This window comes from Platalea leucorodia (assembly GCF_965183815.1).
Source record: "Platalea leucorodia genome assembly, chromosome: 4".
NCBI lineage: Eukaryota > Metazoa > Chordata > Aves > Pelecaniformes > Threskiornithidae > Platalea > Platalea leucorodia.
The window spans coordinates 59889643-59900711 of record NC_138826.1 but is presented as its reverse complement, the minus strand read 5'-3'; the positions used below and the strand labels follow the sequence as shown (position 1 = coordinate 59900711).

Below are 11069 nucleotides of genomic sequence, written 5' to 3'. Positions count from 1 at the left end.
ACTCAAAGGAAGGAAAATAACTAGGAGGAGTTGCCCGTCTCTAGATCCAAGTTAGTTTCTGTAGCAGAATAGGAGTTTGGTTTATGTCTCAGTAACCCTCTCATGTGGAAATACTTGCTGAGGGCATATGTCCAGGCCTTGGCATTAAACTTTTGACACTCTTTCCAAAACACACCCCAAATTTTAGGAAATCTTGTAGGAAAATCCCATTTCCGTTCATCCTTCTGTTGCAAGGACAGATCAGATTCGGATCTTTCGAAATCTCCGTGGTGCTGTTTCAGTTTGGGCTGCTATTGAGCTAATGCATTTGGTAGATTTAATTAAAGAAGGGGGAGAAGCACTAGCATCCCTGCCAAATGTGGCTGGAGTCTAAGTTCTGGCACAGGAGCCCGACGAACCCTCTCCAGCTCTTTCTTCCGTGCAGCTTGGGGCTGGGGAATTGAGCGGGATGGCCTGGCTGGCTGGCTGGCCGCGGCGGGGAGCGTCGTGCAGCCCAGCCAGCAGCTCTGGCGTGGGGCCTCGCCGATGTCCCAAGGGGTCCTGACATCCAGCCCACACCACCCACTTGAGTTTATCGATTATCTTTTTCCTCTGCAAAAGGCACTATTAACAACCTGCCGACTAAAAGAGTGGGATTTAAGGTAGAGGAGGGAGAGGGAGAAAACAAAAAAGGGTCCACTTTGCTAGAAGCATCCTGTGTGTGCATGTAGCGAGGCTGCCAGATCCAAGGGACACCTACCCTTGAGCTGTTAATGGCAGCCTGTGCTAACTTCTAGCTTTGGCTCCAAAAACTCTGGGTGTCTTGGCCACCCAGGTCTCATTTTAACTCTTCCCTGACTGCCAAAGGGCAGGTTCAGCAGTAAGCGCTGTAATATCTGGCACGGAGATCACCTCTCGTCCTAGCACAGGCCCCAGGCAGTTTGCGTGACAGCTGCCCCGTGACCCCGTTATTTATTATCATGGAAACAAAGGACCCCAGAATCACCACAACAAACTGATTCAGCCAAACCCACGGTGTGAGATGGGAAGGTATAAAACATCTCAATCTGTCACGCGCGGACCTCCCGTATGCTAGTCCAAGGGCAGCAGGACCCAGGTGGAGCCTCCTTTTCCTCCACGTCTCGTGGGGAGAGGAGCCAGCCACGGGCTCTGGCCAGGGAAGCAGCTGCTGCAGCAGACCAGGGACCCCCGCGCACACAGGGACTTCACTGCAGCTCGCGAGCCAACGTCCCCCACCACTGCCCCTAGGTCCCCGGCCACCTCCTCTGCCGCCCAGTCCCTTCACCCCCCCCCCCCTTTGCATCGCTCCTGCTCTGCTCCACTTTCTGCCGCCACCTCAAGCGTGGCCCCTGTGCTGCCCAGAGCCACCAGTCCATAAAGCAGGTCCCTGGTTCATCCTCCATCCTCTGTGCCCCAGCTTGTGCGGCTGTAGGCAAGGGACCCTCCTGCCCCAACCGGCACGGCTGGGTGGGCCGGGAGCTCTTTTGCTGGGCACAGTGGCGAAGGCTGGCACCAAAGCCACCGCTGGGGCACCGCGGGCTCGCTGACACAGACAGGAGACTTCCACCTCACTTCCAAATAGTGTTTTGGGTTTTTTTTATGGTTTTTCTACCCCAGTTGCCAGCTGAGTCATCTTCAAAAATTCAAGAGCGGATGGAGAGTGAAAATTAAGTTTCCTTGTTACCCTGAGGAGTCATATGGTAATTGGTCTATGGTTGCTGGCAATGGATTATTTATTTTAAGAAACCCTTCTCTTTACTAGTAAACAGATGTGTTCCCCCAGCCCTGGCCTGGCTGCACAGGGAGGACTGCCTCTGTGCTGGAGGAGGTGCTGTCACACCAGGGCATGAGGAAGGCATGAGGAGCACTTGCTCCATCTATGGGAACAGCCCGGTGTCTGAACGCTGGGCTTTGCGGAGGCTTTGGTTTCCGCAGCTTCCTTACATTTGGGTTCCCCTTAAATAGCATTGCAGGCCATGTGGGCAATGTTTTGACTTGTTTTGTTTTGTTTTGTTTTTTTTAATGGGGAGAGGAAGTATGGGGCTTATTAAGAAGAGATGCCATTTTCACTCAAATCCAGCAGAAACAAACTTACCTGATGAGAGATGTATCGTTCCCCATCCCTGGCTGGAGCTGCTGCCTACCCCAGGAACATTTACATTTACAGCAGTAATGGGAACCTGATCTGGAATTCCCGTTGTTTATAATGTTCATACACACATCCTCTTTTTGGGTCAAGAAGTTACTGTAAACTTTTTTTCTTAACGCAGGAAAGACAGACCCCACACCTCCCTCCAAGGAAAGGAAGATGGATATAGTGTCAGGCTCAATTAGATCCAATTGTGGTGGCTTTCCCTAAAGCGAACAATGCAGCTTTTGTGATGGACTCCCAGCAGAAAGCTTGGAAGTCTTGGAAAGAGGGGAGGAAAAACCAACACGCGCCCCAAAGTCCAAACCTTGAGACAGTCCAGGTCCTTAGGATGCGGAGGAGATGAGAGTGTTTCTTTTGAAGAGGTCCAGAGTTGGGCATGATTTTCCCCTTTGAAACGCAGCACTGACCTAGATGGGGTGAGGTGGTTGGAGCTGGCAGCAAAGGAGTATGCCCAGTCCGACCTCAACCAAAAATACGCGTGGAGGCAGAGGGTAAGCACCCGGGGCAGGCCGGCCCCGGCGGCGGAGGGGACCCGCTCTGGTCGGGCATCCCACCCAGCTGGAGCAGCACCCAGCCAGGGCTGCTGGAGCGGGGCAGCGCGGGGGGAACAAAGTGGCCTGCTCAGGGCTGGAAGTGCTTAAAATGCAAATATACAGGAACTTCAGACCATCCCCCTCCCTCCTCCTCGGCGCGGAGGAAAGCAGCTTAAATACAGCCAGGCCTGGAGAGGAATGTTAAAAAGAGGGGAAGAATCGCCCTCCTCCTTTCCATAGGGACCCGGGCCCGGCCAGATTGAGTATGCATGACTGAGCAAGCAAGCAGGGACAGCTCCTCTTTTAACTTTCCTGAACAATGGCTCCGGCTTCTTCCACCATTTCGCATTCCCCCTCCTTGGAGGCAGGCAGGGGGCAGCGGGCGAGCCCCGCTGCCGGGCTGCGGGGAGAGGGGCTTTGTCGCTGCCCTGTAAACACCGCTTAAGCGCCAGCGCCAGCAACAATAAAAAACCCACATCGGGGAAGGCTAAAAAGGGACCCCGTCGGGTTAAAAGTCATACATTGAGGAGAAAGATTACGGTATAGGACAAAGGACACCTTAGATTAGGCAAACTTTTTTTTTTTTTTTTTAAACATTCCCATTTTACTTCCTCTTTAATCTTAGCCTGGGCAGTGGAAACCAACCAGGACAGTTCGGATTTCCCAGGTCCTTGTGCGCCGGCGAGGGCACGGTTCCCGGTGGCTGTCACTGCTGGGAAATGTTTTTATTTGATGGGTCTTCCACCCAGGGTGGGCCTCAATTTAAGTAAATCACAAAAACCTCTGCCGTCTACCTGGAGCTTTAAAACATTAAGAAACAGCCCTTCTGTCCCCCCTCCCAGATGTCTTCCTCTACCACTGAATACCCGATTCACTTGCTAGCGAGCGTCAGCACTTTTGGCTTGCCTGACCTCAGACGCAGCCGATGGGCAGCCGAACTCGGTTCCTCCCCGAGGGTCGCTGCCAGCGCCCTGGCAGAGAAGGCTGGTCCCACCAAACACCTTCCTCGCGACCTCTCCGTGATGATGTTGCTCAACATCCTGCACGGGAGGCACCAGGCGCTCTTCCTTCCCTCTCCTACTCCCTCCCTCCCGGCAACAAGAGCGAGCACCCCCAAGCCCCCGAGCTGAGCCGCACGGCGTACTTACCAAACCCAACGCATCGATAGATACTTGTCTTTAAAAAGCACAGACAACACAGATACGGCTTTTTTTTTTTTTTTTTCAAAAACATACTTCATATTTCCTCTTTTATTATATAAATATGTTTAACCTTTTACTGTAAGAATATAAAATGTTTTAAGAGGATCTTTGTTATTTTTTTTATACAAATTCACAAACAGTACAATTAATCCATAGGGGTCTCTGGGTTTGCGTTAATTCCGTGGTCTGGCCTGTTACTGTGGAGGATTTGAGATTTTGAACAGAAGAGCAAAAAAAAAGCCAAGGTATTTTTCTTTAAAAAAAAAAAAAGAAACAAAACCAAAACTTCCTCTTTAAAATAATAATTAAAAAAAAAAAAAATCTAAAGACCCAGCTCCATTTTATTGACAGAACAGAGATAAGACAGATGAACTTCAGTCTCCTCCCCTTCACATTGCAGCCTCAGGGCCTGCAGGCCAGCTCTGCTCCTCTCCACCTACAACCAGGAAGCCTCGCGTAGTGACCTTTTGTAGGTGATTTGGGAGGGGAAAGCATTTGCATATATCTATATATATAATTTTTTTTTAAACAAACTTGCATTTTACACATTTCTGTAGTAGCCCAATCCTCAGCGTGGATTCTCGCATGTTACACGTTTGTGCTAGAAGAGCAAAAATGCAGAAGCACAGTTCGGGTCCCCGGTCCCCAGTGAACAGGGAGGGAGAGGCACAACCAGAATGTGAAGGTGGGACACAATAGGGTAAGCTTAAAAAACAAAACAAAAATTAAAGAAAAAAGGGGGGTGGGGGGGTGGCAGGGAGAAAAAGAAGAACAAACCCAAGGGGCATTATTCCAGTCTAGGCACAAAAATGTTTCAGTCTCAAAATCTCTTTCCTGTAAGAATTCCAGGGCTTTTGAGGAGGGGAAAAAAAAAAAAAGTAACAAATTAAAACGAGGTAGCCAGACATCATATATATATTTATATATATAGAATATATTCAGCAGAAAAAAAATGTACTTAAAAATCCACAAGAACAGCAACTTCAAATGTCTTTAAAAATAAAACCATGTAAGAAAATGAATACTGTAAAGAGAATGAGTGAGGAAAACTGGGATCAGTTACAGGACATAAGCAAGGGATAGATGCTGTAAGAGGCTGTTTTTGTAGCAGTAATTTTTTTTATGCATTTCAAAATAAAAACAGGTCACAGTATCTCAAATGAAGCAGAAATGAAGCTGGAGATTCTTCCTCAATTCCCCCGGGGTAGAGGGGAGCTAGCCACCCCTTCTACCCACTCAGCCCCGACCCAGAGAGGAATGGATATGTAGGTGGATATGTCTATCCCTGTTGCCAAGAAGAAGGAGGGGAGAAAAAGAGAGAATAATGAAAGGGAAGATGAGTCTCAGTAACTCTCAGTGTCCCCCAGTGCATGGGAAGGCTTAAGAGACTGGGGTCCGTGTCCAATCCAGTCCCCCCAGAGACAGGAGAAGGAGGAAATGGTATCTTCATCTCCACTACAGAGATGGGGAGAAAGAATGGAGTGCCTAGGCTTTTCCGTTAACCATAGTGCAGGATGACACGGAAACGTACTGACAAAAGGAGAGGCTGCAGCTATCCCTAGTCTCAGTGCAGTGGAGAACTGGAAGAGTGGGAGGTTGTATCCACCCACAGCAGAGAATAACATGGAACTGGAGATTGAAAACAGTTTAAAAAAAAAAAAAAAAAAAATCAATGTACCTAGGGAGCAGTATTTCTGTCACAATTCCCAGTTGACAGGGGAGGAGCAAGCGCAGAGGTGGAATGGTTATTTTACCAAAAGCTGTGCCTGTGCCCAGCGCAGGATGACTGGCTGGTCGGGTACATAAGTGTAGCTAGGAAGCCTTTTCTGCTGTTATTGTTTGTTCCCATCTCCATTCCCACTCTCCTTTACAGCAACCAAAAATAATCTATCCTGAATACACGGCAGAACAAGGGTCTGTCTTTATCCATCCTTAGTGCATGAGGGGATGGAATCGGGGAGTGGGGATAAAGAGGGGTGTCTCTAGCCCCAGTGCATAAGAGTGTGGGCTTCTACCTCTTCCGCAGGGAAGGATGCTGTTGGGGAAAGGGGAGCTCTGTCTCCCCAGCGTAGAGCTGGAGGCATGACCTGGAAAAAGGATAGGTGCTTTCTCTCTCTCCTCCTGCCCCCCCTTCCTCCTCCTCCTCCTGCAGGGCAAGGGTAGGTTGGCAGCACAGAAGGGTTGAGGATATACTCTCTTTCTCTACGTTCCTCCCTCCGGTGCCAGGGTGCGTGGGTAGCATGGCTCTGTGCGTGCCCCTCTCTCTCTTTCTCTCCTCCATTGCAGCAGTCAGTCAGTAAGTCAGTGAGTCCCTCCAGAGGAGATGGAGGTCTCGGGGTGCCCCCCTCCTCTCACCTGACCTTCTCGCTCTCAGTCATTTCCCAAAGTCCCAGGTTGAGCACCTTGAGGCAGGGCAGCTGGGTGATGCGCTCCAAGCCCCGCTTGGTGATGCGGGTGCAGCCGTAGAGATCGATGCCCGTGAGCTGGCTGAGGTGTTCGGCGATGAGCTCCAGGCCCTTGTCAGTGATGCGGACGCACTGGCCGATGTTGAGGGTGCGGAGCCCGTGCATCTGCCGCACCATGCGGTTGATGCCCTCGTCGCTAATGTGGCAGGAGCAGAGGGAGAGGGAGCGCAGCCCGTCCAGGCCCTGCGCGATATAGGCTAGGCTCTGGTCCCCCACCTTGTCGCAGAAGGAGACATCGAGGCCGGACAGCCGCAGGCTGCCCATGGCCAGATGCATGATGCCCGTGTCGCTGATGTTGTCGCAGGAGCGCAGGTTGAGGCTGCGCAGGCTGCTCATGTGCGACAGGTGCAGCAGCCCCGCGTCCGAGATGCCCCCGCAGAAGCTGAGGTTGAGCTGGCGGAGGCGGCCCAGCCCGCGGGCCAGGTGCTTGAGCGAGAGGTCGCTGAGCTTCTGGCAGTCCTGCAGCGTGAGCTGCTCCAGGCCCAGGCAGCCCTCGGCCGCGCTGCGCGTCATGCCCGCCAGGTGCCCGATGCCCACGTCGGAGAGGTGCCGGCAGGAGCGCAGGTTGAGGCTCTTGAGGCGCTGCAGGCCCCAGGCGATGAGGAGCAGGCCGGTGTTGGTGATGTTGCTGCAGCCCCCCAGCTCCAGCACCTCCAGCCCCTTGAGGTACTGGGCGATGCGGCCCAGGCTGCTGTCCGTGATCTGCTTGCAGAGGCTCAGGTTGAGCGAGCGCAGGGAGCTGATCTCCGCCACGAAGGCGTGGCCCAGCCCGTTGTCGGTGAGGTTGTAGCAGCCGCTGAGGTTGAGGCTCTCGATGTCCGCCATGCCCTGGATCACGTAGCTCAGGCTGCGCCGCAGCGACAGGATCTGCACCCGCCGGATGCCCCGCGCCGCCAGGCTGGGGAAGAGCGAGGGGTTGGCGCGGCGCAGGTGCAGCTTGGCCTCCACGCCCCGCCAGACCGAGCGGTGGTAGGCGGCGTCCCGCCAGGCCGTGCACACCTGCGCCGCCCGGCCCTTGTCCCGCACCTCCAGGTACCCGAAGATCATGGCCAGCAGCTCGGGGAACAGGCACGAGATGTGCGTTTCCATCGCACGCCCGCGCCCGGCCGCCCCCGCCGGCGCCGCGCTCCTCCTCGCCGCCGGGCCCGGCCCGCTTCCGCTCGGGGCCCGCCCGCCTTCCGCTCCGCGCCGTGCCGCGCCGCGCTCCGCTCCGCTCCTCCTCGCCGCCGCCGCCGCCCTCACATCGCCGGCCCGGGCGGCGCGGCCCGGCCCGCGGGAGACGCTGCTGCGCGACCGCCGGCCCGGCCCGGCCCCGCGCGCTGCGGCCGCCGCCGCCTCTACCGCCGCGCCGGGCGGGCCGCGCCGCTGCTGCCGCCGCGCTGCTGCGGCCGCGCCGCCCCGTGCCGCATCGTGCCGCCTCCCGGCGGGCGGGCGGGTGCGCCCCGGCGGCGGCGGCGGCCCCCGCGCTCCGTCCCTGGTGCCGGCCGCCGAGCCCCGCCGCCTCCCTTTGTCTCCGCGCTGCCGCCGCTCACAGCCCGCGGCCCCGGGCCGCCTGCATCCCGCGGCGGCGGCGAGAAGGCAGCGAGGGCAGGGGGTCGCGCCGGCCCGGCCCGGCCCGGCCCGCCCCGCCGCCGGTACCGACTCCGCCGCTCCGGGCCCGGCCGCCGCCGGCCGCCTGCTCCGCTCCGCCGCGCGCCGCTCGCTGCTGGGCCCCGGCGCCGCGCTCCGGCCGGGCGGGAGGGGGAGGAGGCGCGGCGAGGCCAGGCGGGGGGAGGAGGAGGAGGGAGGGAGGGAGGAGGCGGCGCTGGGCCGGGCCTGGCGGCGGCGGCGCCGCTCGCCTTCCCCCCCGCGCCGCTTGCGCAATGGTACGATCCGGAACACTCCGAGCCGTCGCCCTGGCAACAGCGCGGCCCATTCGCTGCGCCCCGCCGTTAACCGTTGCCGCGCCGCCGCGGCGCCCCCGCCCGCCGCCGCCGCTCCGCCGCCGGGGGCGCCAGCGGGGGGGGGCCGGGGCCGCCTGGGGCGCGCAGGCCTCGCCGCCCTGCCCGTCCGGGCGCTCCCGGCGGCCGTCGCCCCCCTTCCCGCCCTGTCAGCGAGGAGAAGTCGTGGCTGGGCGCTGCGTTGTCACCCTCGGGTGACTCGTCCCCGCCTGGGCGGGGGTGGCGGAGCCCCCCCCAGCCCCCCGCCGTGAGGAGGGTTGAACGGCGGAGAGCACCCCCGCTTCCGCGCAGCCCCGCACCGCAGTCCAGCCAGCCCCCTCGCTTCAGGCCTCCCTGCTCCCCCGTCAGCCCCTGGCGCCTGCCACCGGCCCCCCTCGGCGGCAGGGGTTGCCGTGGGCCGGCCGGTAAACGGGCCCTTGAGCTCTCTGGGGAGCCCCGGGCTGCCGGGCCCCGTCAGGAGCGACAGGGGCTCCTGCTGCTGCACAGGGAGGCGAGGGGAAAGCGGGCCACCGCCTCCCCTGTGGCTGTTGGAGCGCAGGCTGCTGCCGTCTGCGGTTTGGCCTCCAGACAGCAAGATGCCCTTGAGGGCCAAAATTTGGGAACCCCCTGTCTAGGCATCCTTGCAGGAGCGATAGGAGCGTGGCTGTAAATAGCTCGGAGATCTGGGTAACTGTCAAGGTTGCTGGATCTCTGGGTGGACCATTTTAAGGCCTCCCTGATAGGAAATGGAAAAACTTCTGAAAATGGCTTTCAGCTAATGGTCTCCTTGAGCTAGCTCTGAGAATAGTTGAAGTACTCACATAAACCGAGCAATTTCCAGTGATTTCCAGCAATTTCAAGAAAGAATGTTTGAAATCCACATTTCCTATATGTCTGTAGCCTTGTGTAATAGTAACTCTGCATGTTTCAACACTGGGCCCTATTGCGGCAATGTTAAAAATGGGTTAAGGTCTACCAGAGATCAGGTAAGGCTTTTCAAAACAGTTTCAAAAGAGCAAGACTGCTCTTCTGTGCCAAAGGGCTGTAAAGAAAAAAATAAAGTTCACATTTGTTCAACACAACAGGGCGCATTTTTAATACTGTTTGGATTACTAAAATACTACTAAAATCAGCCTAGTTGCTGATGCGTTTGCTGTACCGAGACTTTCACTAACCTGAAGGAACAGGCTCTATTTTAATCATCATCTACATTTATCTGCTACAGAAATGCCTGTGGCTCCATCTTCACCTACAGATTCCGTATTAGTGGACTCTGTTGACTACTTAGAGGTTAAACATTTGGATTTTATTCTGCTTTTTTCTTTCCTTTTTGCTTTGAGTTGGAGGAAACGCGAGTTGAAGGACGATTAGGCCCCGATCCGGCAATGAGATCCCTGCACATATAAGCATCGCTATCGACATTAGGCTGCGGTTTGGCAACGCAGAAAACCCAGCAGTGCAGCTCCTATTGCTGGCTCAAAAACGGGGTGGCTGCATGATGCGAAGCGCTGACCTGGTATTCATTCACCCTGCCGGCTCGAGTTAATTCAAGAAGTTTTTGACAGGGTAACTTTTTGCTAGCAGCCTTTCTGCCGGATCAGGTATCACTGTACGCAACTCCAGCCAGATCAGGTATCGTCTGCACCCCTGCGGCTGGCACACGGCCAGCGTAAAATTGGCGTTGGCTGCGTATCGTGCGCTCTGGCTCATTCAGCCGAAGCGTGATCACGTGCCTTGGCCCGATCCCGATGAAATTTGTACTCCTGGGTGATCCAGCAACGTGTAGACCTGGTTTTAATGATCGTGGAGCTGCAGTCCCACACAGACGCTGTACGGGGTGTCACCCAGTACGAATTATCTTTGTAGCGTTATTATTTTGCGCTGTCGGGGGAGATGGTTAACCGTCAGGTTAATCGGAAAAAGATTAGGGGAAATAGACTTTGCTGAGCGGCCGCGCTGCACATCTGCTGTGCTCAGAGCAGTCACAGAGCATCACAACCGAAAAGGAGTGTTTCCGTGAAGTGAGGAGCAGGTGAGGGGTGCGGCGCCTGGCGGGCTGCACGGGCCTGCCGCGGCCAGGATGGCTCGGCTGAAGACAGGGGGATTGCTTAGGAGGAGGCTGAGCCTGGTGAGACATCAGGCAACGCGTGAAAGAAATGTGGTACAAAGGTGGTGTTGGTGTATCTTAGTGATTGTTGCATTACTCATAACCGGCGAAGCTACGAGCAAGTTATACAAGTCGTTCTGAAAGAGTGCTAATGAAGTCTTTTACCGTATTATCCCGAATTCGACTGCAGAACCTTACCATGGAAATAATGCGGTATCCTCTCTCTAAGCCCTTCACCTTTTGAGGGGGAGCAGGGAAAGGCATGCTCTTTAAAGGTGCAAAGGCTTACCTGAAATACTTTTTTCTTTATATCTTAGCACGTTGTGTCTTTAACGCCTGTTTTGTGTAACCAGCAAAGGTTAGAAATAGATGATGCACTTTCTGGAGACCCTGAAGTTCCCTTTCTCACATGTTATATATTTTGAGTGTCTGTGCTTCCTTGTGAACAATTCAGATTTACATGTTAAATGGAACAGCCCTGGAGTTTGGACTCGTAATCCTCATCTACTATGGGGTTGATTTTTTAGGGGGGAGCACAGAAAGTATTTTTCTAGTAGATTTTTATTGCTTGCTTTATCTAAGTGACAGATGTTTGGAAACAGAGGTTTAGAAAGACAAAGTAAAAGTGCATGAAAAGGGCCAATTTATCACATGGTTGTTCAGTTGATTTTCGGTTGTTTCCAGGAGTAAC

The 11069-nt window shown here is 55.2% G+C and overlaps 1 protein-coding gene across 1 annotated transcript; it reads right to left on the bottom strand.

Moving 5' to 3' along the window:
- Nucleotides 1-4857: 4857 nt before the first annotated feature.
- Nucleotides 4858-7545, bottom strand: FBXL14 (F-box and leucine rich repeat protein 14). The gene has a single exon (XM_082309594.1). The coding sequence runs from the start codon at nucleotides 7439-7441 to the stop codon at nucleotides 6239-6241; it is 1203 nt and encodes a 400-aa protein (XP_082165720.1). The 5' UTR covers nucleotides 7442-7545; the 3' UTR covers nucleotides 4858-6238.
- Nucleotides 7546-11069: the final 3524 nt, after the last annotated feature.

Coding starts and splice junctions, on each gene's coding strand:
- FBXL14 (XM_082309594.1), bottom strand. CDS start 7,441: ATGGAAACGCACATCTCGTGCCTGTTCCCCGAGCTGCTGGCCATGATC.